We start from the raw sequence: 27,455 nt of genomic DNA, 5'->3' as shown, positions 1-27,455 counted from the left end.
AATAATACATTGTACTATGTCTACTGTTAATATTTTTGTGCCACTGTGACAGTTGAAAGCATATATAAAGAGACCTGAAGAAATAATTTCTAATGACCACTGGCTCTGTCTGTGGAAAAACACAAAAATTATATATGTAGGTGAAAGTAATACACTTGTAACATATACATGGCTTACTATACAATGGATGGTACGTTTGATAGCTTGATATTGTTAATGATGATGGGGCTTAATAATTACATCCTACACTCTCAGGAGCTCATATAAAGCGCTGTACTCCGCACAACTGGAACAGTGCCATACAGTTTGTGGCACAGGGTCACATGAAACATGGTCGGAGTTCAAGCACAGCGTCCAAATTTGTGAGAAGAAGGGACATAGAAAATAGCACCATCAGAGCGTTGCGTGGCATTTTTCAAAAATGCTCCACCAAAAGATGGTGAGAATAAGTTCCAACGCTTGCTCCAAGTATTATGATTACCATCCAATACTGCAAACAAGTATCAGACTGCAATGGCAGCGAACTGCCTGTCGAGTGGAAGGCAGCAGGCGCAACTTTCTGTGCATCAGTTCATGACGGTTCTGGCATACAGAATCGGGACAGCTGCCAAACTCTCACAAACAAATCTCCATCGGAGTTAATATGTCTTCATTTTTTGTTGTCTTTTCAGAGTATATAAACAAGAGGAAGAAATGCCCAAATAGATTGTTGCAGACGCGGCGTTCGCTAACTGACTGAGTCGTAGAGTTCTGAAAACTGCTTCTTCGGCTCGCGCTGCCTGTTCGACTTGCGGATGCTACTCCTCATGTCCCTGCACTGGGCGCAGACGAAGACGTCGGGGACGTTGGACTTGCGGATCTTGGCACACGAGAGGTGGACCCACGTCTCGCACTCGGAGCACTCGATCATCGGCCGACCAGCGAACGGCTTGTTGCAGTAGCAGGTGATAAGGTTCCAGTCTTCATCTGTATCGCCTTTTGTGGGTGACAGAAAAAATAAAAAATAAATTTCATACATATCTAACGGAACAAAGTAACTGATAATACAATAACATTTGGTTTACAAGTGGCCTGTGGCTTTCATGAATATCAAATGTTACAGCGATGTATGTACAGTAATTGCTTTATAGCTGTGGGCTTGTTTATGTTCACCCAAAGAAAGAAAAGAAAAGAAAATCCTATCATGGTCATGCTTATTTTTCTCCATTCTATCCACACTTAGCCCTGCATTGTGTCTGTATTTTAGATACATGCAATGGATTTCATGGGGGGGTGGGGGGGGGGGGGAAGGGTGATATTTGAATGGCAAAGTTCTCTATACAACATACTTTGTCCACGCTCATCCTGGTAAGGTCATTTTCAGAGACAATTTCTGTAAGGTTGTGGAAGATGCAAACTTAAATTGTGACATCTGTCAAAAATAGTGCTGCAACACACACGTCATGACTTATATTCTTTCACAATTTGCCACAAGTTCTTTTGTTTGTTTGTTTGTTTGTTTGTATCTTTAAAAGGACTTCATCCCTGCATGCAGCTCAATATGATTGATACATATGGATTACTGTTTGATATCTGTATTGCCGCAAAAAAAAAAAAAAAAGAGCGTCGAATGAGTCAAGATTGCTCTCACATCAAAACAGAAAAACAAACAAACAGACAAAATCATATGGATCCACAAGCAAACCTGTTTCGGAACTGTTTTAGATTTCCAGATGTACATCCTGTAATTTTATCGCATAAACAATGTATGGAACTGGCAAGTGGGATACTTACTGTGTGATTTGTTGCTTGGATGCTGGTACGTTGGCCTCGGACTGATGTCAGAGTCTGCCCCACTGCCAACACTGTTCCCTTCACTATCCAGTGGACTGGCACTTCTCTTTTTCACTCTCTCCTGGACATTCCATTTTTTTTTTTTTTTTTTTTTGGGGGGGGAGGGGTTGGGTTGGGGGAGAGAGGGGAGGGAAATATAACAAAAATTAGATGAATAAATGAATAATCAAATAATATGAAGGTGATAGATTGCATGATACATGAGATTTCTTGTGTCTTACTAGTACAGTGCACTCCCGTTATAGTTATAACGAAATTCTGGTTACAACGAAATAAACATTTAGGCCACAACACTATACCCTCTATGTTTTATTTTTTATTTTTTTATTATTTATTTGTTCGGTTAGAAGAAAATTTCAATATAATGACAGAAAATCGCCGGTCCCAAGGATTTCACTATAACAGGAGTCAACTGTATTCGAGATTATTATTGAAATCTCATTACAGCCTGCTGCAAAGTGATCTCAATTTTCAAATCAAACATTGACCAGATCCTGGAATTATTTAGCATTAGAAATAGAATGTCAGTCATGAAGTTGGTTCTGATCCGCACATGTGGAGGCGAGTTCCATTAACTATATACAAAATTGTATTCCTTGAAAATACAAGTATATCCCCAACTTTTTTTAATAATGAATTAATGAATTTACGAGGAAAAACCACAAAGTACCAACATTTCAAGAACTTTCAAATGTAATCAAGGAAATGATCTTCAGTCAACTTTTATGAATTTACATGTACTATTAAGTAATTTATAATAACATTGATATCCAAATGCACAATTTATTACGTTTGAATACATTCTGCCAGTGATAAAATAATGCATGAATTAAAATAAAATAAGATAAAGGTAATTAACAAAAATATTAAAGCCACAAATTCCCTTCTCTTTTGTGTGTGTTTACATTATAGTTTTGTTGTTTTTGGGGTTGTTTTTTTTTTTTTTTTTTTGTTCCTCGCCCAAAATTATCCACTGGCTTTTTTATTAATCACCAGATTTGTAACCTAGCACAGCAATACATTCAGAACAGTAAAGTACTATAACCCGCCAATACAAAACTGGACAAAACGTGGTTACACATGGATCACAATAATCAATTCAACTACAAATCCCCCAACACGGTGAACATTATGCATAGCCCAACACTGCGGAAGGGCACATTACACTCGTCCTGATGAAACCCCCCTACTGCCGAAATGGAATCATCCAAACACAACGATGACATCACGACCCCATTTCCAAATACGGACGCAGTGACCCTGTGCGTGGGTGAGAGAGCTATGTACACATGAGAGTGGTGTCAACACCAACCATCGCACTGATCCCATTCAATCTGGCACACCGTGATCACACAATCGGTTCACCAGTCTCCGGTGATGCTCCAGGCGGGTGAACTTATTATCATAACCATTGATTCTTGCTTGCGCGATTGGTCCAGTAGTATGTTAATAACTGTGATGTTTATGAAAAAAGCTCATGAATATTCACAAGTTCCTGTGAACTCGCTGGAATTAGAGAGCAAAGGAAACATCGCTGTTGTGTGCCTACTGTATGTATTGTACACAACGGTAGCAGCTAAAAAGCAATACCTAAGGGGATTATTGCACTCGTTTGATGAGTAATCAGAGTTAGATTTTTTTCTCTCTCTCTTTTGACGACCCTTCTAAGAAACACAACTCGTCCTGAACCCTTACACATTTACAAACATTTTGCTTTTGTTAAATACAATCTGTAAAGTGATGTGGCAGCTTTCTGGGAGCTGTGATAACCAAAGATCTTTGGTGATTAAACTCAGTTCAGCTTCAAAGTCAAAATCTCCGGTAGCAGACGGCTCAGATGAGATGTAAAAATCAATGTCACATGTTTTGAGCTCAATATTACCACACTGAATGTTACAGCTGAATGAAACTAGCAACCTGCAACAGTACAATTTCCATCGAACAGATATCTAGTTCTATAAGGGCATAACTGTTTTGAGGACTACATACACATGGCCAAAACTGTTAAATTCCTTCCCTACATGGTTGTTTTTTTTTATTTGTTTTGTTTTTTGCTTTTTTGTGTTTTTGTTTGTTTTTTTTTGGGGGGGGGGGTTGGTTGTTTTTTTACTTTTTTTTTTTACTGTTTTTACAGAAAACCATAGACATAAAAAAGGCAGTATTGCTTAAAATTTAACGTGACAGAGGTGAATGGAATTTGAAAAGACACAAGTCACAATTTTTCCTCACCAGCAAAAGCAGGGGGTTTTTCTTGAAAGATTCTATGAATCGTTGAAATGTACTTTTAAAAAGCACTGATCTGCACATTAGATCCTGTAGCCTATGGGTTTATGCAGATTGGAATGCTGCTTGTGTCTATGATACGGGGTCACTTTTGACGGAATTATTCATATATTTATGCATGATTGGTGTATTAAAGATCACCTAGTTATGAAAGAATAATCTAAGAGAAATTATAAGTACAGCTAGACTGTGAATGATAGGCCTATCGTTACAAGTCACACTGACCAGTCTCGCAGCCTATGTTCAGATGGCAAAAATTCCAAATTCCACAGCTCAGATTAAAGTGTTTTGATGGCATATTTCACATGCTTAAGTCTTTCATAAACAATAATTCAGCAGAGGGAAATCAATAAGAGTCACTTACAGGTGTTTTGGGGACATAGGGGATTTCGCCGTTATGGAGCGAGGCTTCGTAGTCCAGCACCCACGTACAGAATGTGCTGAAGTCAGTCATAACTGTTCTCTTACTTGGCAGCTCCTGCAAGAGGGTAGAAGGAAACAATCACACACTATCACAAACATGATTTGCAATGGATGGGACTGTTGTAGAGAGATCTCCACAACTGGACCCATCGTTGAGACCACACTCTGATACTGTACGAGCTGAAATTTTCGCGTACAGATATTTTCGCGAATTGGTACTGCGAGGACTTTTTCGCGTGTTGTTAATTTCGCGGTTGCGAGGGTCTAACTGAACTTATTTATTTGCGCGTTGTAATTTTCGCGTGTTGTTATTTTCGCGATTCAAAGGCGATTCGCGAAATTCGCGAAAATTTCAACTCGTACAGTAGGTCATTTTGCAGAGTGAAGGAGGGAAATATTTAGACGGAATATCATTGGTTAGCTCTTTCTCGAATGACTGGCAGAAATATCAATGCAAGAAAGTCAAAGTATCGCTTCACTGTTTTTTTTTTTTTTTTTTCTGTGGGCACCTGGATCCAGGTAGCATCGAAGTTGAAATCATAAAGTCAGAAAATTAAACATTTCTCTGAATACTCATCCTGATTTGCCCATACCTTACTTACGTTTGATTATCTGACCTACATGTATGTTTGGTTACATCATTTTATGCAACAGGAGCATGGTGTACGCACACTTTGTAACGTTCCATTTGAACGTGCCGCTCTCCAGTATTTGAACTACAAGTATGTATGACAATTCATAGCTGTTTGAGGCACTGCTGTTTTATCTGGTGCTTCTATTGAAAAAAAAAAAAAAAAAATAAGTGATAGCACCACTACAACATACTTGTAGTTGTGCATTTTGACTATTACCCCCAAATTCTCTTTTACCAAAATATCACAATTGATACTTACCTCCTTCTCTGATTTCTGCCTTTTCAGTCCTCTGGCAGGCATAGGGGCTGTGGGAAGCACAAGAAGGGATTAAAATTCATTTTGAGTTGATACTAACATGTAACAAGTTAGCACTAACAATATTTAGCACAACTACGATAGGGGGGAAAGTAATGATAAAGCTGTGGTTACATTTCTATTCCCACCGCAAACAAAAAAAGAAAAAGAAGTCATTCCTCAATCACAATTTTGCAATGAGGAAAAAAAAGAAAAGAAAAGTATAACAATGCAAGCTACCTAAGTTCAACCGTAAAGAAAAGGTACAGCTGCTGAGATTCATATCTTGCAACCGCATTTACCAATCAGCATTCCATATTACACATTGCCACAAGCGGATTATAATCATCACAGTATCAACTAAATTCATCGACACATTCAACAACCAAATTTCACTCAGTCAGCGCTTTATCCTATTTTGATGAGGTTTGAGCAAGATGGCTAAAAATTTAATTGATGGAAACAATGACGCATTTTAGTAAATTACGTCATCAGCTAACCTTAGAAAATTCAGTAGGGATGAGGTTAGCCAGCCCTTTTTTATCAATTACAGTTGTACAGTGAAGCAAAAATTAAGCACTTTACAAGCTAGCATACGGCATGCACTGTGATGTAGGTTCATGTGCATGTACAATGTAACTTTTATCAGTTAAATTTCTTGTTTTGTTTCATCCTGGCTCAGGTCCCAAGCGTTCAGACCTGTTGATTCTTAACCGTCACTCTATTATAAAAGTGCTCTAGCACATTGCTGGACCATTATCCGACACTACAATTTGTACTCAATTGCAAGTAGCTAGTAGTAGAATGGTGTCTTGCATCCAACTAGTAGTAGAATTTACAAACTGAAATCATGACATGGATCGTGTGAGCATGAAAAACTGCTTGGGAAATCTAATAGAATTGTGTCATCGACATCGATCTCGTGTCTGACATCCACGCACGCTGCACACAAAGTTAAAGTTTATTTTTTCGAGACGACATCTGCATCAAAGCCGTTCGATCGGGAGAACTACAGCTCACACTACAGGACACCCTAAACTACCGTACAGATGATGATGATGTCATTGATGATCATGGCGGTGGTTGGAATCAACTTTGTCCTGCTTCACACTAATCACAGAATCACAGTTCAGTTTACAGATCTAGCCGAGGCCTAACTAGATCTAGTGCAATTTTACTTGAATATGCATTCTGTAGGAATCTACTCCTGTGAATTTACTGCTTTTATGGTAGGGATGGGGATGCGGATGGTGGTCGGTATAGTGACAAATAGTATAATGAAGAAAATGTAATTTCTGTTTAATTTGTGTTGTTTTAGTTCTGTGGTGTCATTCTGACTCTGCCGTCTGCATGCATGTTTTAATGTATTACTGTAATAGCATTTTATTACGATGCCTACATTGTACAAATGTAAGTAAAATTAGGTCCTAAATTTAAAATGCAACTTGGACACGACACCGCACCGCAACTGTCTAGACCGACCGTACACGTACCGTCGCCGTCCTGAGAAATGCTGACCGCGTCAGACTAGACCAATTTTAAACCTAGAAAAACGTCTTCAGAAGGAAGTGGGACACATAGTTTTACATGCCGTTTTAAAACTGTTTACAGTCAAATATACGGCAGTTGATAAAAATAATGCATTTGGAAACATGATGGGTAGCTTGCTTTGGAGAATGATTATCACCATGACCACTTGTCACATTAAAAATCCTCGTTCAATTTCGGCTTTGATGCAACGTTTCCTAATCGCGTCGACGCCAACCACAAACCGCCGCATTGAATCTTCGTCCGACACAGATCACAGATAAAAACACGCTGCAGGTAGGAATTTGGCGAAATCTAGTCGAAAAGTAGTTCATGATTCTGAATATCAACAAATGCGCTCGTCTTTTTGTGATGACAGAATGTCAGTTGAATATCAATTTGTACCAGAAAAGACGAAATTTATGTTCATATTCACTTCAGAAATGAAAAGAGAGCCGGAGTTACGCTCCCATTGGCATTGTACAGTGCGTGCCGCGGGTGGCTAAATTTCCTTGGATTCTAGGTCAACAGTGCGAACGAAAACACTGTTTTCAAAGTAACCCAATTCAGAAAACCGACAAACTCACCGGTGAACAAATCTGCAGACATCCTCAGTCCTGTTTTCAACGGCAGATCCTATAATTAATCATCTGTTTTCAATTTAGCAGTGATTTTAGACACAGGTTAAGTTCAGCTCACAACCAAAACTGACAGCGAGAAAGCTCACAAATACGCGTTGAGAGTCAATTGCTCGAGTTCAAAGGGCGCGACCTGATCTAATTTGCATGCATAATTGAGCTCACCCATTCCATTCATCTCGAAGGGGATTTCAATTTGGTTTCCCTCAGGATGGAAGTCGCTGGCAGTAAAAAAGTTAGCACCAATTCACACTTTTGCACCTTAACAATTTTATCGTCGCTGATGCATTCTTGACTGAACAAAAATCAATGTTCAGTGGTATCTACTGTAAAACGAGGAATGTTCGCGTGGATTTTAATTTCGCGAATTTCGCGAGCGCAAAGATTCGCGAAATTAAAATGCACGCGAAAGTTCTTGTCTGCACTATGCATTGAATGCCAGTGGCAGTTCGCGAAAATTTCATGCCGCAAAAACGACAGCCGGCTCCAATTCGCGAAAAATTCATGCCGCGAATATATCATGTTTTACAGTATACAGTGGCGTATCGGGTGGTGGGGGAGGGGGGGGGGGCAAGGGGGACACGTGCCCCGGGCGCGTTTTTTTTTTTTTTTTTTTTTTTAAGACGGCACAGATTGGGGCATGGCGCGTGTTAAACCTATGGGAAAAACGTTGGGTTAGGGTTTTTGGTTAGGGTTAGGGTTAGGGTTAGGGTTGGGGTTAGGGTTAGGGTTAGGGTTTGATGGTTAGGGTTAGGATTAGGATTAGGGTTAGGTTTAGGAATAGGGACCCACTAGATTTTTAGTTTCCCCAATCTGTGCCGTCTAAAAAAAAAACCATGCGCCCCGGGCACTACTCCTTGGGGCGCCAAAACCGAAAAAAAAAAAAAAAAAAAAAAAAAAAAACGAAGAAGAAGAAGAGAAAAAAAAAAACGAAGAAGAAGAAGAGAAAAAAAAAAGAAGAAGAAGGAGAAGAAGAAGAAGAAGAAAGAAGATAAGAACAAAACGTGATGATGACGCGGACAAAATGACAATGTCTATTGTGTTCACAATGTTATTTCATATTTAGCAGGCAAAATGTTACACGGAGCAGCGGCTGCAATTTCATTCGTTCTGAAGCGATCGCCGATTGGATCTAAAGAGGGTGCCGACGGTTTATAACATACGGGGGGGGGGGGGTGCGCAAAAACCCCCAAATCAAACAAGATAAGAACAAAACGTAATGATGACGCGGAAGTATACAAATTTCGGCTCACTCGCTCGTACTAATTTAGAGTATTTTTTTTTTTCAAATCCTCATGTTGTTGGTATAAATCGTTATCTATAAGGCCGTCACTATATTATTGTAAGATTTAATAACAAAAAAATGACAAGAATTCCATGTTTTGTAAGCTGAAATACAAAAAAAAAAAAAAAATCTGTTCGCTCGCTGCGCTCCTCGCCAAAATTTACCAAAATTTATTACATTTAAATCACCCTCAAAAGCATATCATGTGGACTTTTTTAAAGGTCCCTACCGGGATGGGGTTGGGGTTGAACACTTTTTCCGAAATTAGGGGCGCAATTTTCGCGCCTCCCCCGGGCGCCGTTTTCCTTAGATATACGCCACTTTTATATGCATTCTAGATGAAGGAGTTATGTTGTATGATGATGTTCAGTATTCATTGCTGTATTCTCAGGCAGAGAAGACACTGAACGCCCTATAGGTTGATGTAATTTTACTTTGTTTCTTCATGAATTCATAAGAAAAAGAAATCAGCATACAGTCACACTGATATCATTTTCATAGGCCTTGAAATATTTCTAGTACGTGGATCATCATTTTTCCTTTGTTTTTAACTTTAGTTTTAATGCAATACAATCTGAGGTTTTTTGAAAGCCTATGGGGAAAAAGTAGTGAGTGAATAATAGAATGATCAATTCATGAATTCATTTATGCATATGAATTATGTAAATGTATAAAGATTGATTCTACCACATTTGATTCATAAGGATTAAAATAATGGATAGAAATAGAAGCCTACTAGGGCCTACAGTCTTCAGGTAACAAACGTCAAGTAATTGAGTAGAACTATGATAATGGATTAATATTTCCAATAAGAATTTGCTCTCCTTAAATAAATTTCTGTCTTTCTTAGCGGGCATCCATAGTAGTTCGATCCATTTTCTAACATCATAATAGTATTAGACCCATGCATTTTCATAATCATTATTGTTCAAATTCTGCAACTTGCATCTGCACCCCAACAAACAAAACAAAAAAGAATGTAGAAGACAATAGAAACAAAATACATTTCAGGATACAGCACATGTCGTTGAAGGAATGAGATCTTGAATGTCTACAATTTTATTCACTCACAAGATAAACAGAGTAAAATGACTACTAAGTATGATTATATAATAATAAAATAGGTAGTATGGATGGAAAGAAGTTATCTTCAATTTGGCGTAGAGGGCGTCCGACTAACTTGCATCGTGGACCGCCAAGTCAAACAAGTAGCGGAGGTCCGACCGTTACCTGACTGCAGCAGAGCAGCTCAGCTGGTGGCAGGGCGAGGAACTGTTCAAACCCAGTCCCTATGAGACGTATCATAATTATACTAGTATTACGTATCAAGACTATTACCCCCCTCCCCCCGCCCGGACATTATAACCCCCCCCCCCCCCCGGCTAAATACTGGTTTTAATTGTTAGAGCAAGGAGATGAGCTCTTAGAGTTAGGCGTACATAGGTTAGTTGGGTTAGGGTTTATAGGGTTAGGATTAGGTTAAGGATTAGGATTAGGGTTAGGTTCAGCGTCTGGGGTTATTGTCCAGGGGGTAATTGTCCAGGTGATAATTGCCCTAGACCCATCTTATTATCATTCTCTAGTGTTCAGACCTGGCGTCTATACTAAGTACATTATCACACACAACATACTGTCATTTAAAAAAAGAATAGATAAATAAAATGCCTTGAGCTCGGCTGATATTACAGAATTCATTTTTTTTTTTTTTTTTAGTTAGTGTCAATAGGAGCACAAAATACATCATAACAGGTTCATTGAAAATTATTGTTTCCTATCATCTGATGTTTGCAAATTGAGGGTAGATTGGATGTGACGTCACTTAAAGAGGAAATCCAGTCCAAAATTAATGTAAGTTAGTCTGATAAAAAAAAGAGTAAAAATTTACGAGTTAAACAGTAAAAAAAAAAAAAAAAAAAAAAAAAAAAAAAAATGACTGAAATCAAATGAAAAATAAGGAAGTTATGAAATTATGCAGTTTTGATGATGGACCTCCCAAACAGTTCTTGCACAGTGGGTATTGATATGCAAATGAGTGAGCAAACCATGTCATACTCTCACAATTTTCATTGATCGTGAAAAAAAAATAATAATGACGAAAACTAAATGTTTCTGTCATTGAAGTTCTGAAATATGACGTCATTTCTGGTTGAATAACTTCAGAATAGTGATCAGTTAGAATTGAGGATTTGAGCCTCGGGTATAATGGCGTTTGTCATGAATGAAAAACAGGAAATTTTAAAATTTTATGTGCAAACTATTTATATATGGTAACTTGTTAGGGAATGGCATGCTCATTTGCCATTTGCATTATTGATATTATTGACTGTCCAAGAACTGTTTCCCCCCCCCCATAAAAGCAAAACTTCAAAATGTCTTAACTTCTTTATTTTTCATCCGATTTCGATGAAATTTATACTGTTGAACTCTTAATAATTATCTTACTCTTTCTTATCAGACTAACTTATATTTTGGACTGGGTTTTTCCCTTTAATACCAACTGTAATGCGAGCTGGGCTTTGCGAATGACTAACGCTAACGCTCCAGTGAAATTCCCGTAAACCTATCTCCCCCCCCCCCCACCTCCTTCGCTCTCCCTCTCCACCCCCTCCCCCCCCCCCCTCTCTCTCTCTCTCTCTCTCTCTCTCTCTCTCTCTCTCTATCTAGCTGTTTCTCTTGTTCATAGTTGTTCAAGCATCGTTTATGTGTGATGATGAAATACATGTAGGTCAGATTTATTTGTTATTTACGCATTTCTCATTGAAAATGCATATAGCAAGTCATTAATTGATACAATATCCAGCCTAGATGTACCAGAAGATATTACCAAGACAGATCATACTGGCCACTGATCATGCAAATAATAGGCCCCTAATACCAGACTTTCAATCTTAGTCAGTTGTTAGTAAAAAATGCTATAGAGAAATGCGATGGAATCTGTTTAAAGCAAGCTTGTTAAGCGTTTGATTTAGCTCCCAATAGAAGTCTAATGTGTTGAACAAGTAAAGGAGCACAGTACTGCACAGATACAACTTGGGAGCAAACTAAGGAAAAACATGTGGACACAAGCCTTCAGGCATTGTCGAGGTCATCGCCAAGTTGTGAGGCAAAAAACAAGACAAAAATTAAAATGTAACAAAAACAAAAATGTAATGTTTGAACTTAAGGATGTAGAGAATGTGAGATGAAAATACCAAGCAAAATTGCTTGTTTCTTCATTGTTTATTTGTTTGTCTTTTTAATAAAACGTACCCAATTTTCGACGTCAGTTTAATTGTAATGCTACTCTGCTTACCTTGGAGGTAGGAAATAACAGGAGTTTAATCAAAATGTCTTGGATTATGACAGAAAAAAAAAAGAAGAAAACAATGGATTATACGCCCCGGTATTATACACATGATCATGATGATTGTGAACATGAAGCTGTATGCATTCGATGTTGTAAAAGATAGAATAATGCTTGCCCATTGCTGAGCGTTTTCATTCATGAGTTCGCATTTTCTCTTTCCTTTGGTTCAAAATATCATTGATGTGCATGATGCTAATTTGAAATGAACAACAACCAGTTGCCTTCTTAAGGGCATTATTCGTGATTTGCAGGTGAAACAAAAACCCAGTTTTAGTGCTTTAAAACAGGTCTAAATGAGAGTCAGGGATGATAAAAAAAAAAACAAAACAACCAATGTAGGCGAAAAAAAAAGTAAATCAGCATTAAATACGAAACGTGAACAGTAGTTTTAATAAAATTGTTCCTAGAATAAATCGTCTTCAGTTATGATTTATTGAGTAAAATAGTAATATCTCCTAATATATCTTAGGCTTTATTGCGAAAATCATTATGTTTAGTATGTTTTGTGATACACTTGACCTACATACATATGCATGGATTAAATGTGTTGACCAGAACATTTTTAATCACTGCTTCCTTTGGTATACAATACCTTTAAATGAATAGTAAATAACAAAAAAAAAAAAAGAAGATAAGACCACTCATCACTGGAGAATCCAAGAGAGGGCGCACTAGGCGCCAGCGTCCGCGCACTAGGCGCCAGCGTCCCCCCCCCCCAAGTTTGTTTTCTGTTTGATGAATGTATGTGTGTTTGTTTGTTTGTTTGTTTTAAAAAATGAAGGAGAGTAGGAAAAATGTACTGTTAAGGTTTTTTTTTTTTTTTTTTTTTTTTGCTTGTTAGCTGAATAAACCCGGAAGTGACACCAGAAACTGTCGCTTTCCGCCCCCCCCCCTTTACGGAATTCCTTGATCCGCCCCTGCTCATCAACACGAGAGTATAACATATCGTGCGAGCGCCTTGATTTCCCTTTTCATTAGATGTTTTATTCATGGTCATCGGGCTTTTTTTTTTTTTGTATCTCACTGCGTTGCAACATGTGCACCCTCTTAACAGTCCTCCAACATAATGACTGTTAATATCGTTGCCATGGTGATAACAAGTGCAATCCATGGCGGGATACAGTCAGACCGCAACACCCTGAAAAGCCTTCTCATTTATCGTACGCGTATGCATGGACCTTGCGGACATGAATACGTAATGAGCTGGAAGACCATATTTTTAGAGTCCCTGTAAATCTAAACGACATTACCAATCTTCCTGATTAATACATCGATAAAAAGCTGAAAAGTTGTACTTTGATGACATCCGACTACTTGAAAGGTTGTGACATATAAAACATACTGAACAAGGAAATTTTAAAACATAAAATTTGCATATTTTTCATTTTTCTTAGGGGGTACATTAGAACAATGAAATAAACGTGGACCAAAATCGAAGAGGTATGAAATGAAAGAGGAAATATCATACCATGGAAATATGATGACTTCATGTGGACTGATTATTGGAACGGGTCAGGTGATCGAATAAATCATTGCGTCGTACAGTTAATTTTTGACGAGATTTCAGTTTGCCGCGAATACGCGTTTCTGATTGGTTAATTCCCTCCGAGTGGAGAGTTGAAACAGTTGGTCAGCGCGGAAGGACAGTAAACGTGTGCTGTACATACAGTAATACTCTGTGTGTAGATAAAAGTGTAGGACCCTGTGAGTGTGTGTGTGTGTGCGCGCGCACGATGTATGTATACGCGCTCGGGCTAAGATCTCCACGTCAACAACAAGAACAACGCTCCACTCTGATCGACAGCTCAACTTTGGCTTGGACTTTGTTAACTCAGATAGCAGTAACTGTCGCATTAATGAATGGCTCATTATTAATCAATAATAAAAGATCAAAAACTTATTGTGCACACATAGTTCTTTGGGGATCTCTATTGTGAATTACAATAATTATTCCATCTAATTCCACTGTATACATCGCTGAGTAATTTAACTAATGATACCCTGGGAGCGCATGATTATGCATGTATCTCAAATTGCCACTCCACGATTTTCACTCGACGAGACTTTCAATTTTCATAGTTTTCTAAGCGAGGGACCAATTCAGTTCTTACTGTGCTATTATAACAAGAATCTCTAGAACGTTGGATATCAGTAATGAGTTGATTCAACTTTGGAACGGGTCGGGTGATCAATAAATAGAAAGCCTTGTCATAATATGTTCTAGGATCGTTTTAAAAAATGTCAGCAGGATGCGGTGATAAGAATAGCGGTATCATAAGTTCATTTCACATGATATAAGCATTAAAAAGTCTGATTAATATCAAACATTCACAAATCATGTCAATTAGTCACGGAGAGTAGATCTTCATGTCGTCAATAAATGAATCTCGTAGACCATGCACTTTGTCTCTGAATTATCTCGCAAAATCTCGGGTGTTGAGAAGGACATGCGCAAAAACCTGCGCGTACGATAAATGTTTGATTTGAGCTCATTAACAGCAGCGTTGCGGTCTGACTGGATAAACAGCACCGCTGCGTACCAGCATGGCTCAATCATAACAAGGCAAAGGCTTGATGAATTTTGTCCACCATTGTTCTTCTTCTATTGTGTCCAATGTTTATCTCACACCTGAAATTGGCTGCCAATATTAAGAAAAATGCATTGTGTGTGTGTGTGTGTGTGTGTGTGTGTGTGTGTGTGTGTGTGTGTGTGTGTGCGTGAGTGTGTGTGCTTGTATTTCTCATTAATGCCGAGATTCTGAAAAATGCCGTAGGTCGATCCCTATCATACTCGCGTCATATTGCGAATATTATAGGCTACATAGGAAACACGGTTGTGAATCCTTGGCTCCTTTTTTTTTTTCTCCCGCCATGATAGCAAACCAAATTGCATTCATTCCATGAAAAAATGAATTTGCGTCTTTGAAGTGATTTTTTTTTGTCCTTTTGTTTTTTGTTTTTGTCTCGTCGAACGTAATATAGGAAATTCAGAAAGTGCAACTTAAGTTCAAGGAGATTTTTTTTTTTCGTGTTTATGTGTTGGGATATTGCAATCTGCACATTCGTCTTGCCAATCAGGTGCGCCAATGCGGTCTGCGTTCGTATTTGCGTGTGCCAAATCATCATTAGACCTACTATTGCTTTGGTTACTATCTTTATCATGACTGCCATCGATCACATTGATTTCAGCGGTATCGACAATACCATCGTTTCATATTTCATTAATGGTGATGATGATGAGGAGGAGGAGGATGATAATGATATTGAATAGTAATATGGAATTGTAGTAGTAGTAGTAGTAGTAGTAGTAGTGGTAATAATAATAATAATAATGATAATACTAATAATAATAATAATAACAATAATATTAATGATAATGATAATAATAATAATAATAACACTAATAATAATAATAATAACAATAATATTAATGATAATGATAATAATAATAATAATAACACTAATAATAATAAGAAGAAGAAGACGAAGAAGAAGAAGAAGAAGTATAGGGGTATTTATATATTGCCACTAAACACTCAGTCCGAGTGCTCAAAGGGTATGAAAAATCACTCACATACCATGAAAGAGAGAAAGAAGTAAAGAAAAGAAACAAAGAAGAAATCACAGTAATAATTGACCGATCATTTGCTATATACCGTGAGATAGGTTTGTTTTCAATTGAAAAGTTAGTACGAATGTGTAAAGGAAGCTTGTTCCAGAGAGCAGATCCTGTTTGAACAAAAGAACTGTCGCCCAACATGGTTTTTTTTTTTTTTTTTTTTTTTTTTTTTGTCTGGGGAACTGTGAGGAGGCCGTATTACCATGATTACTACAACGGAATGATCTTGAGGGAGGGTATACTGATGAAACAGATAAGTATTATACTGTGAGGCAGATCTACTGTATTCAAACAATGATATACAAAAAAAAATAACAACTTAAATTGAATGCGGTACAGATCGGGTAATACCAGTGGTACTGATTTAAGTGCCGGAGTAGTATGAGTCTACTAGTCAGTATTTTGATTTCAAAGTGATAATTCTGACTGCATGATATCAGTAATTACTTCTTGTCCAGGTGTCATTTTCTGATGTGGTTTAGTGCTGTATTCCAACAACCTCATTTTTTTTTAATAATTATCTAACGTGTCATTATAGGTAGAGTAAGTATTCTCCTTGTCACATTGTCACATATTTTATCCATATCAAAATTGATCGTTTTTATAGCATTGTTTTCGAAATCTTTTCTAACATACATTACTCCTAACAAGTCAATGAATTGCTAAGGCAATTTTAAAAGATAATAATTTGATTGTCTGTCTCTCTTTTTCTCTTATTACAACTGCTGGAGTATCCTATCTAAACCAGCTCCATGGTATGAAATCGAAAAGCGATTTCTTTTTTTTTTTGATCGTTGACGACGTAATAAAACATAATTCAATGTACTCTATACAGTGAATTCGGTGACACAACATTGAATTTGCTCCTGCGTCAGTTGGTACGGTCTAATTCTCCAAGGACTTAGGGTTATGGTTATGGTTATGGTTGTGGTAGGATTTAGGGTTTATTTTAATGTGAGGATCAGGATTAGGGCTGGGGGATGTGTTTGTTTATGTTTGACTTAGCCTGCAGATATTTCATTAGAGCGATTGCCGCAGGAGCAAACGTCATGGAACAAGTGAATTCACGAACCACTTCAATTTTCGTGACAATGCTGTTCATTTCAAAGGTCACCCGAATAACCACAGTGAGTGTGAAAGGACTCACGATGCAATCTGTGTGCATCCAGTGTTTGAAGGCCGTTGATTGGCATACTTTAATCTTTTTCTTTTTTTCATCATCACGCTGTCTCCATCATAAATATAATTTACTATTATTATCTTTACTGATATCATGCATTAGAATATAAAACAATAAAACATAATGCATTGCACAATACAGTGCACTCCTGTTTGATACAAGAAACACGATTATAAAGAAATTTTGGTTACAACGAAGTAAGAATTAAGGCCGCAAAATTATCCGCTCTTTGTTTGTTTTTTTCTTCTTGTTTATTTGATCGGTTATAACGAAATTTCGATGTAACATAACGAAGGAAAACTGTCGTTCCCGAGGACTTTATAAAGGAAGTCCACTGTAGAATGTTACGGTCTCTTTTCCCATTCTGAAAAAAAAAAAAAAAAATGTATATAAAACATGCTCCTTCCCCGGGCTGTGACGTCCCTCGGGTAGGTAGTCTGTTCAAGTAACCGCTTAGAGGCAATCCTGAAGAATAATTTCTTATAATTATAGTTGATTATCTGTTTAATAGATATTCATATCTATAATGTACACATTTATTTACTTTCTTCCGATTCAAATTCAAATATTATTTCATTTACATTATAAAGTAATACAGACTCCTGAGTAATATACATAAGGCTTACGTGGGCAAAGAATTTCAATTCACACAAGCTTCAATAATACATATAATACAATCATAGTAATATCATCTCTGCATTTCGATAAATTAACAAGTAATCAACTACAATGTTACTCTCTACAAAAGAAGCATAGCTTTTAAATGCTGTCACCGGCGGATCCAGAGGGAGCCCACCGTGCGAGCCCCCCCCCCCCCTCCCCCTTATTTTTTGTTAAAACAAAAGAATCGAAAAGAAAAAAAATGCGGGGGAGGTGGGCGCACGCCCCCTTTAATTTTGTAAATGCCTCCAACTCCACCCCTTCCCCTTTACGGAATTACTGGATCCGCCCCTGATTGTGAATTACTCTTACACGGCAGCAGATGTCAAGAGCATCTCATGACAAGATTCTTCTTCAAAGTACATTGTAATCCGTATACCAAAAAGAAATTTGGTTTACGTATGAAATGATCGTGTTAAAGAAAAGAAATTCAAACAAACAAACAAACAAACAAACAAACATCAGTTGAAGAACATCGATACCATAGATTTGATTCGTTAGATCATCCGCGTTCCATGTAAATGACTTGACACTATTTCATGGTGTACTTCCAGAAAGGCATGATGATGATAAGAAAGGCCTTATTTGTATGTTTATTATAATTCATTCTTGTATGTGTATTATTGTGTGATGCATACATTGCATATCAAAACTCACCATATTTGTTGTGCGTTTGCTTGTGTCATATACAGAGACATACTGAAATATGTATTATTCTAATTATATCGGTAGACAAAATAAGAAGAGAAATCTTATCGATTGGACATTTATATTTTTCTTTTTTAATGCTATAATTATGCACCAGGTACTCCAAATGCATTTAACCTGTTAATTTGCATTACTACCCCAGAGTCCAGCCTTTTAGCTGCCATGACAGATTTTTTTTTTTTAATAAATCGGATAGAATAAATTTAATGAATGAATTGAATGAACTATAGGAACATACTAAATAGATGAGAGGCAGACAGACAGACAGACAGACAGAGATAGTAAACAATAGATAGAATCAAAGCAGTAATATTGTAATAATGATGATAATACTACTAATAATAACAATACAATCTATGTAGCGTATTTTCCGTTATACACACATGTTCAAATACGCTTTATGATCATTATCATAATCAATGAAACAAGGGATATGACTATGCAATAACTATGTTTAGAAATATACATACATGCATGTGAAAAAGAAAAAAACAAAAGTCCGAGGCACTAAAGTTGGTATCGTGTTTAGGTCACGCACCCGCAGCTACTATTGCAACGACAGTAAGAAGTGGGGCTGTGACGAGGGGTGAGACACCTATGGCATTGTTGTGCTCCTTGTTGTTGCAAAGGTCCGTCTGGCAGCAGAAGGAGCAGCCCTCTTTGTAGAAGACCTTGGTGCAGATAGTCTCCTGCGCACAGGATAGTGGTTGGCACCCCCGTGCGTAGCTGGTCAAGGTCCCGTCGTGTATCGAAAACTCTGTCTGTGAAGTATAGGGGCAAAGTTTGTGGAAGATTTGATATATTTTTTTTTTTTTTGTAATTTGTAAAGGGGGGGGGGGAGTAGGGGACTCTACCCCAGTTGGAAGCTAGTTTGGAAAGAATGAATAACATTTTCGAAGCGCAACAATGACAATTTGATCAAAGTCGGACGGAAATGGAGGAGGATATAAAATTGTAAAGTTTCTCTCGAAACGGTTCTTGGACAATGAAAAAAAAATGTATGATAATAGTGATTTGATGATGCGATCCCTTCATATCCTGCCATAAAGTTTTAACGTTACCTTTTCTTCAATACGTATGAGCTTGTTCAATAGCAGTCATGCCTTGGATAGTCGTAAATCCTGCTATATCTAGACATACATTGTAATAGTAATTGTTGAAGCTTTTTTTTTTCTGGGAATAACATTACGCATTATAAATATGCTTGTATAGTAGAATCATTGAATTTTATTTTCTTACACAATACATGATGAATTGTGAGGTGATGACATTATTAATCCACTTATTTACACATTAGTATAAACTGTTCAAAAACTATTTTGCAGAGCCTAGCGAATCTTGAAATTTCATAGCTTTCTTTGAGTATACTGATGTTGATCTAATTCTGACACAATTTTCCTTGTTGAGCTTGTTACATTTTATCTCTTTCTTTCCAGCTGAGTTGTACTAGTCCGTAATTCGTATTTAAATGAAAGAATCACTCTCACTGGAAATAATGATTTTTATGATAGTAGTTACGACCGAGAATATGCTTCATAAGAGGATTTCGTTCATGTTTCGTATCCAAATGAGAAAATTATCTTACCCCATTCCAAGAATGTTCATGCGAGTCATTTAACTCGACGTAGGCACGTCTTTTGGTACTCCGCACAGAAACAAGCCAGGGTGCAACCTCTCTTAATCCATTGGAAAAGTTTTATCATTACAAAATTTTAAGTCAGTCAGGTAGCACCTACAACTGCAAAGATATATCCTCATCAATGATAGTTCATTACATTTACCGTTTTGTCGAAACATTTATGAATTCTACCCATGATTTGTCTGAAATACTGTTATTGTTAAGTCTGACAAAGTAATGCGGCCTAGAATAGTCCCAAAATTCTCATCTTGCGCGGCACAGGTCTATCCATAAATGTATTACAAAATTACAACCAGCAAGTTCGGAGATCCAGCTTGCAAATGAACAGGAAAAAAAATGGTTGTACTGACAAACATGTCGGGTTTCAATTTCACTTTAATAGATAAATGCATCTGTGATATTGTGATTATGTATGCATTCTTCATAAAACGGTGGCTGCCAGTACAGTCACTAAACAACAGACCTTGTACATATTGGCTTTGTACACTTACAAAATTTTGCTTAGTCCCGTACCAACGGTGGGGCTGGGGGGGGGGGGGGGGGTCTTAGCCCCACCGTTGGTACCGGACTTTCCTTAGTCCACTTTATGTTTACACTTGTTTTTGCCAAAGTGGGCTAGCCCCACCGATAATCCCGCACTATTTGGCCCTGGAAAAAAAATGCAATTGCGGTGCCAAGCAAGCGAGTGTAAACAGAACGAAGAAATAACCCGGGGTTAAGCTACGGAGACGAAGCCCGAACCCCACTGACCAATCAGAAACGAGGTAATCAAGACAATAGTGCTTCCGGTGAGTGCGTGTAAGTACAGTGCACAGCGTAATCATGAATATTCATGTGGTTTAGAAAGTACGGGACTAAGAAATGTAAAAGAAGTGTAAAAAGGTCAGTTTTCTCTTTAGCCCGGGACAAGAGCTTAGTACGGGATTTATTGGCGAGTGTAAAAAGCTGGAAAAAAAATGGTACGAGATTAATGATAGTCCTGGGTCAGAGAAAGTACGGGGTTAAGGAATACAAGTGTAAACAGGGCTAATATATTAAAAAAAAAAAATGGATACTTAACCAAATGCTGACTGACGGATCATTCTGGTCTTCTTTGCTCGAACAGGAATTCCATAAAAACGTCAGATCGGGCAACTTTTGATATTCATAATGTCGCATTGAAAACTAGTGAAGTGCTTAACAACTGAAGAAATAAATAAACAATATTGGCTTTAATACAGATAAAGAAGAGGCAGGGCGCCCTCAACGGCTTACCACGCATGATCCGGTGCAATTGACAACATCGATCGCTGTTGCATTGAAGTTGGACTCCAAGCAACCTATTCGTGGGTTAGCTGCGGGTCCCCAGTGGTCTGTTAACTCGGAACACTGGTAGCATTGCAGAGCAAGAACCTGAACTGATGTAACCGATTGAAAAAAAAAATGATAGGAATATGATAGTCAACTCAGTTTGTGAATAATATTACCATCTTAAATTCATTGTTGCCACTACCGCATTCATTTTGTTTGTCATTCCGGTTAAAGGACAAGTTCACCTTCATTAACATAAGGATTGAGAGAATGTAGCAATATTAGTATAACACATCATTGAAAGTTCGAGGAAAATCGGACAATCCATTCAAAAGTTATGAATTTTTGAAATTTTTGTGCAGTCACCGCTGGATGAGAAGACTACTGCAGTGTATGATGTCACATGCGTACAACAATATAAGGAAACTATAAAGAGAATTTCACAAAATTTCATCTTTTGAAAAAAGTACACATTCCCTTGACTCGTTACTGACATATTATGTTATGGGTCATATTATTCCCCTTGCCTTTAGAAAAGGGCAAGTCAATTGCCCTTTTATTATGCGAAAAAAAGTGAAAATATGTTAAATTTTCTTTACATTTTCTTTATACTGTTGTACTCATATGACATCACGAGCCTTAGTAGTCTCCTCATCCAGCGGTTCCAACACAAAAATTTTAAAAATTCATAACTTTTGCATCGATTGTACAATTTTCCTCACTTTCACTGATTGTGTTCTACTAATATTGCCGCATTCTCTTAATCCTTATGTTTATGAAGGTGGACTTGTCCTTTAATTTTAATGCTTTCATAATTTTTTATCGACTTCACGTTGTTTTCCAAATCACCTTACATTCTGCTGATGTTTTTGTTACACACTATATCTTATTATTGAAGAAATTTAAACAAACCAATAAACAAGATAATGGTATAGACCTGCTTAATATGTCATCGCTATAGTCACGATTTTATTGCCACTTCCCTAAAACCTTACAGCATCAGTTTCATTAACCCTATCACCATTATGAAACATTACTCTATTATAGTCACTGAAAGTAAACAAGTCGTATTACTACCGTCATTGTTACTGAAAGAAAGGAAGGAGAATTGTGTTGGTGTTAAGAGGAACAGAGAGAGAGAGAGAGAAGAAAGAGGATTAAGAATGATTTATACCAGGAGGAAAGAAGGATGAAGAAAAAGAGGAAGAAGAAAGAGAGAAGGAGAGAAATAAAGGAAGATGTATCGTGAATAATATTAGGGAGCTTTAGATTTTAGACGCGCGGACGTTCAAAGGAAAAAAAAAAACATGGTCTGAGTGTGCGCAGTAGCGCACGTCAAGTTACTGCGCACGCTCAGACCATGTTTTTTTCCCTTTGAACGTCCGCGCGTCTAAAATCTAAAGCTCCCTATTGATGGCGCAGAGAATTAAGAAGATAAACAGGGAAGAAGGGAAAAGGTGGAGAATTATTATTAGAGAATGTTAAAGGCGGAAGAGAAGAAAACGACGAATTGGGGAAAAAAGGAAATAAATACAAAAATAATGCGTATGCCTCATGTTACCATCGATGTAATGAAAAGTGTGACATACTTCCGATGATTAACTTGTACGGTAGATGTATTGAAGTTTTGTAAGCTACATGTATTAATGTATATGAAGTAATGTATATGAAGTAATGTAACGTGAGTAAGTGAGGGGACTGCACTATACAAGTTCGCTTTTTAGGAGCCCCTCAATTTTTCATCTCCACCAAGTCTGTAATGAAACAAGATGATTTATATGTTATAAATTGTTATCATTTGATGTTTGTATTACCTATGTATATTGATTGGAAATGGAAATAAAACATGAATGAAATGAAAAAAAAATGAAGATGAACAGAAGAATAAGAATAGGAGGAAGAGGAAAAATAGAAGGAAAACGGGGAAAAACAAAAGAAGAATAGGAGGAAAGTCTGAGAAGGAAGGGGAAGGGAAATGAGTGAAGGTAGAATGAAACGATAGGGATGAGAGTGAATACGAAGAGTAATTGAGAATAAGATTCTTACCGATCAGAAAGAGTAAAACGCAGGCCGCCAGCGAGAGGGTGTTACGTGCCATAGCTCATCCCACCGCTGCACGAGGTCTGTCCGAGGCGCTGTACATTACACGAGATCACGAGTCCCCGCGTGAGGTGGATGTCTGGCCAGCATGTGAAGAAATAAAACACTGAAAAGAAATGAAAATCAAAGTAATGACAAAAAAGGAACGAAGAATCTAATATACCGTTATGCAATATCATTCCCTGTGCCGCCTTGATCGTAGCCTTTAAACCAGGCGACTCGCTCTGCGTGCCCCCGTATAGCGCGTTTACCCCACAAACCTGTTGGCCGGCGAGCGGAGCGAGCCGCCCTTTATCCACTCGTTCAGGGATGTGTACGCAGAAAATACACACGGCACCAAGGCAAGCCTCGTTAATATTAAGTAGTGTGCCGTGTGTGCCGTAGTATGCCGTGTGTATTTTCTGCGTCAAATTTGTACGCAAATTTGTCAAAGAATATAAAGCAACAACAACGACAAAAGTACACATCCCTGGACGAGTGGATAAAGGCGGCTCGCTCCGCTCGCCGGCCAACAGGTTTGTTGGGTAAACGCGCTATACGGGGGCACGCAGAGCGAGCGCTCGGCTCGCCGGCCAACAGGTTTGTGGGGTAAACGCGCTATCCGGGGCACGCAGAGCGAGTCGCCTTGTTTAAAGGCTACCTTGATCACCGCTTGCAGTCAACTAAGACGAAATTTATAAGCTGGATGAAAAAGCTACTTCGTCTCGTCAATTTGCTGAGTTCCATGATTATCACGTAAACATGTCAAGATATTTATATCACGTGTACTCGGCCGGAGATCTTGTCCCATGACAACATATTCTTGTCATGAAGTTGATTTGGCAAGATAATGTATGCCGCCATGGAGACATATATACACTTTGTTTATTGGAAATTGACTTGCCAAGGTATACAGTATAGGCTACATATCGCCACGTTGACTACACATTTCTCTCCTTTTTTAAACTCAACTTGGTAAGATAATATGCGTCGGCATGTCGACTTATAAAAGTTGATAAGTAATAATCTTAACATGTCGATATGATATGGACATCAAGTCGACTTGACAAGATGAAGAATCTCGCCATATCGTCAAATAGAATGGCACTTAAATATTGTTAACACTTCCATCTTTATAATTGGTATCTCACAGGGAAGTGCACATGAAAGGTATAAACGTCTATCAATCAGAACTACTTCCAGTGCGATATCATTAGAAGCGTTCTCTACATATTCTTTGGTATAGGCCCTATACTTAAGCAAGTACGCGGCTATTAAGAACTTCAAACAGGCAAGAAATTACCGTCCAATAACGTTACTGAAATATCCCCACACACATGTTCATTCCTATGATCGCGATCGTAAATAATAGATCATTTCGCCCCGACCTTTTTCGTTCGCTCGCGCTATCAATGTGCTCTGCTCACCTAATCCTGATATTGTGGGGGGGGGGGGGGGGGGGCGACATCTTTATGCCTTCGAGTGCTCTAAAAAGCTTTATACACTGTAATTTGTTTATCCACACAATGTGACTTGCTTTTTTAAAATGTTGATAAAGAGATCAAGCCGCGCTGAATGCGTCGTATCCCTGCATGACTAGAAAACTCGGCAGCTATGTTAATCCCGAGTGAACATTTCTGAATACCAACGGTATTAGTGAAAATGTGGCGATCTGTCCAATCGACCATGTAGGGTTATACAGTATGAAAGGCATTGCTCGTGTCAATGTCATACGCTGTGATGCGTGGCGTATATACAGCGTCCCCCACTTTGTGCCATTTCATAAATTAGATTGAGCTTATACATGCTGTATGATACACCTTTCACGTGGAAAGCATGATGAAAGGCACGTGTGTTGCCTGGTGTATTCATTTCGTAAAGTCATCGGCAGCTTCAGACATGCACGTTGCACTGTGCATTTACATAGGTACTATTATGAACATGCAGGAAGGCAATCTGCATAATCTTCCTAAATTCAGATAAGAGTGCTTATAATTGGTCTTAAGTGAAAGTTTACAAAATCGCGTTTGCGAAAATACTGTTGGTAATCATACATCCCTTTTATAGTATGACAAACTCAAACTAGATGTGGATATATATATATATATATATATATATATTATATATATGACAGACAGATGGATAAACAGATAGAGGTGAGGGGGTGGGGGGGGGAATGAAAGTCATCATGACACTGCCTAACAGGATGTTGTGTGTGTGAATACCAGCAATGCTCGTTGCCATGGAGACGTAGATGAAGCAACAGAAATACCAATCTAACACAACTATAGTCATGAACACAAGATGTGGTTTGTATCGGGCCTTTGACAACGGGCAAGGAAATGAGACACTGGAAAAGAGCAAAAGAAATTTAATACCAATTAGATTAGCGCGAGCAATATCGTGTCCCCCTTTTACATGGGCCCCAAAACAAGCTGCAATTTGATTTAATTAAAAGCTTGCAAGCAGAGCAATTGTACAGCGTCGCATCTCCTGCTCTTATTCAGCCGGCGTATGGATCGTTAGACTGATTAAGATATACTTTAATGGTGACAGAGAGATGAGCGAAAGGAGAAATTGTATGAATGTTAGAATAGAGAAAAAGATGATGTTTTGCCTTTGGTACAACTCATCTCACAAATAATCAGAAAAGAGAAATGAAAAGACCGTGAGGGAAATAGCTAGCATTCAGATGATAAAGAACCACAAAAAATATCCATGTATTATGTTATACATACATGTATACCATGGTGCCCAATACGAAGTAACGGCTGTGAATGCTTTCTTGAATCAATGGAACATAGAGACTGTAAGTATAACCTGGACTGACTAAAACTATATTGGGTTATAAACGTGACATGAACTCATTCACTTAATGTCTGCACAGTCCATGTGTGGTTGTCATCAATGTTTTTCACATCAATTATAAGATGGATCGCCTGTCCTTGAGATTGAGTAGCGTGTCTATACAGACCTCTTTTTTTCCTTTCCTGTTCTTTTCCTTCTCCATTACTCATCTTTCCTCGTTTCCATTGTCCAGTAATTGCGTATGGGTACTTTTTCTTCATTTCTTTTATTTTTATGCCCTTTGCTGTTGTTGCTGTTGTTGATGATGATGTTGTTGTTGTTGTTGTTGTTGTTGATGTTTTTCGTGACCGCGTGTATGTCTTCAGGAATCTATTTTAGTTACATTTTCGTGGTATATACACGGACAAAAAGTCTGTCCCATAATATTGCTATGTTACAATCACATTCTGAAAACAAATGTTGTCGATAATCTTGTAATATCGAGTACATACATGAATTTAACATAAATACATCTTATTGGTATATTGGTGCTGCTGGGTTTGTTTATTTGTTTGTTTGTTTGTTTTTTTATTTCAGGGTTCCACGTTCTACAAACTTAGCTTTTTAGTGGAACACTCTTTTCCATCGTTATGGTTAATTCTTCTTTTTAGTTACTATAACAAAGTGTGAATTGTTGTTGTTACAGTACTATTCGTGCATAACATGTATTCAAAGAATTTTCCTTCCCAGCTGGATGAAAGTCAAATTGACGCACGAACTATACCATACCTATTTTGAATCGAATTGATTTAGTGTAAGTAGCAAACTGAAACGTCATACCGAAGAATGTTTCCCAAGCTAATTACCTTCGTGATGGAGATCGTGACATGAAAATCTGTATTTCGTAGAGAAAATATAGGTTTTCCCGGCCAATTTCGCACTTTTTTCAGTCCAATTCCTAATTTGTGCATTCAATTTAGCAGAATTTAGCCTAGATGATGGCATGTTCGGTATTTCAATTTTATAATCTTTTCATTCAAATTCATTTTGGAGCATTCAAATTACATTTAACATCATTCGAATCAGCACTTTTTCAGTTCAAATTCGTAAGACAAGCACCAATTCGCAAATTGTTCATTCAATTTAGCATGATGTAGTCACGTGATCACGTATATGCTGCGCTCGTTCATTCGAATTCATTCTTGGGCATCCAATTTCGCATTTACTGC

The 27,455-nt window shown here is 37.8% G+C and overlaps 1 protein-coding gene across 1 annotated transcript; it reads right to left on the bottom strand.

The window, feature by feature from the left end:
* Window positions 1-309: 309 nt before the first annotated feature.
* LOC140226306 (PHD finger protein 23-like) lies at window positions 310-7,705 on the bottom strand. Its single transcript, XM_072306802.1, has 5 exons — window positions 7,583-7,705; window positions 5,433-5,479; window positions 4,481-4,594; window positions 1,774-1,894; window positions 310-975 (listed from the first exon to the last, which is right to left on the bottom strand). The coding sequence occupies exons 1-5, from the start codon at window positions 7,602-7,604 to the stop codon at window positions 728-730; spliced, it is 552 nt and encodes a 183-aa protein (XP_072162903.1). The 5' UTR covers window positions 7,605-7,705; the 3' UTR covers window positions 310-727.
* Window positions 7,706-27,455: the final 19,750 nt, after the last annotated feature.

Source organism: Diadema setosum, chromosome 3, assembly GCF_964275005.1.
Source record: "Diadema setosum chromosome 3, eeDiaSeto1, whole genome shotgun sequence".
NCBI classification, from domain to species: Eukaryota; Metazoa; Echinodermata; class Echinoidea; order Diadematoida; family Diadematidae; genus Diadema; species Diadema setosum.
This window is presented reverse-complemented; position numbering and strand designations above follow the sequence as displayed.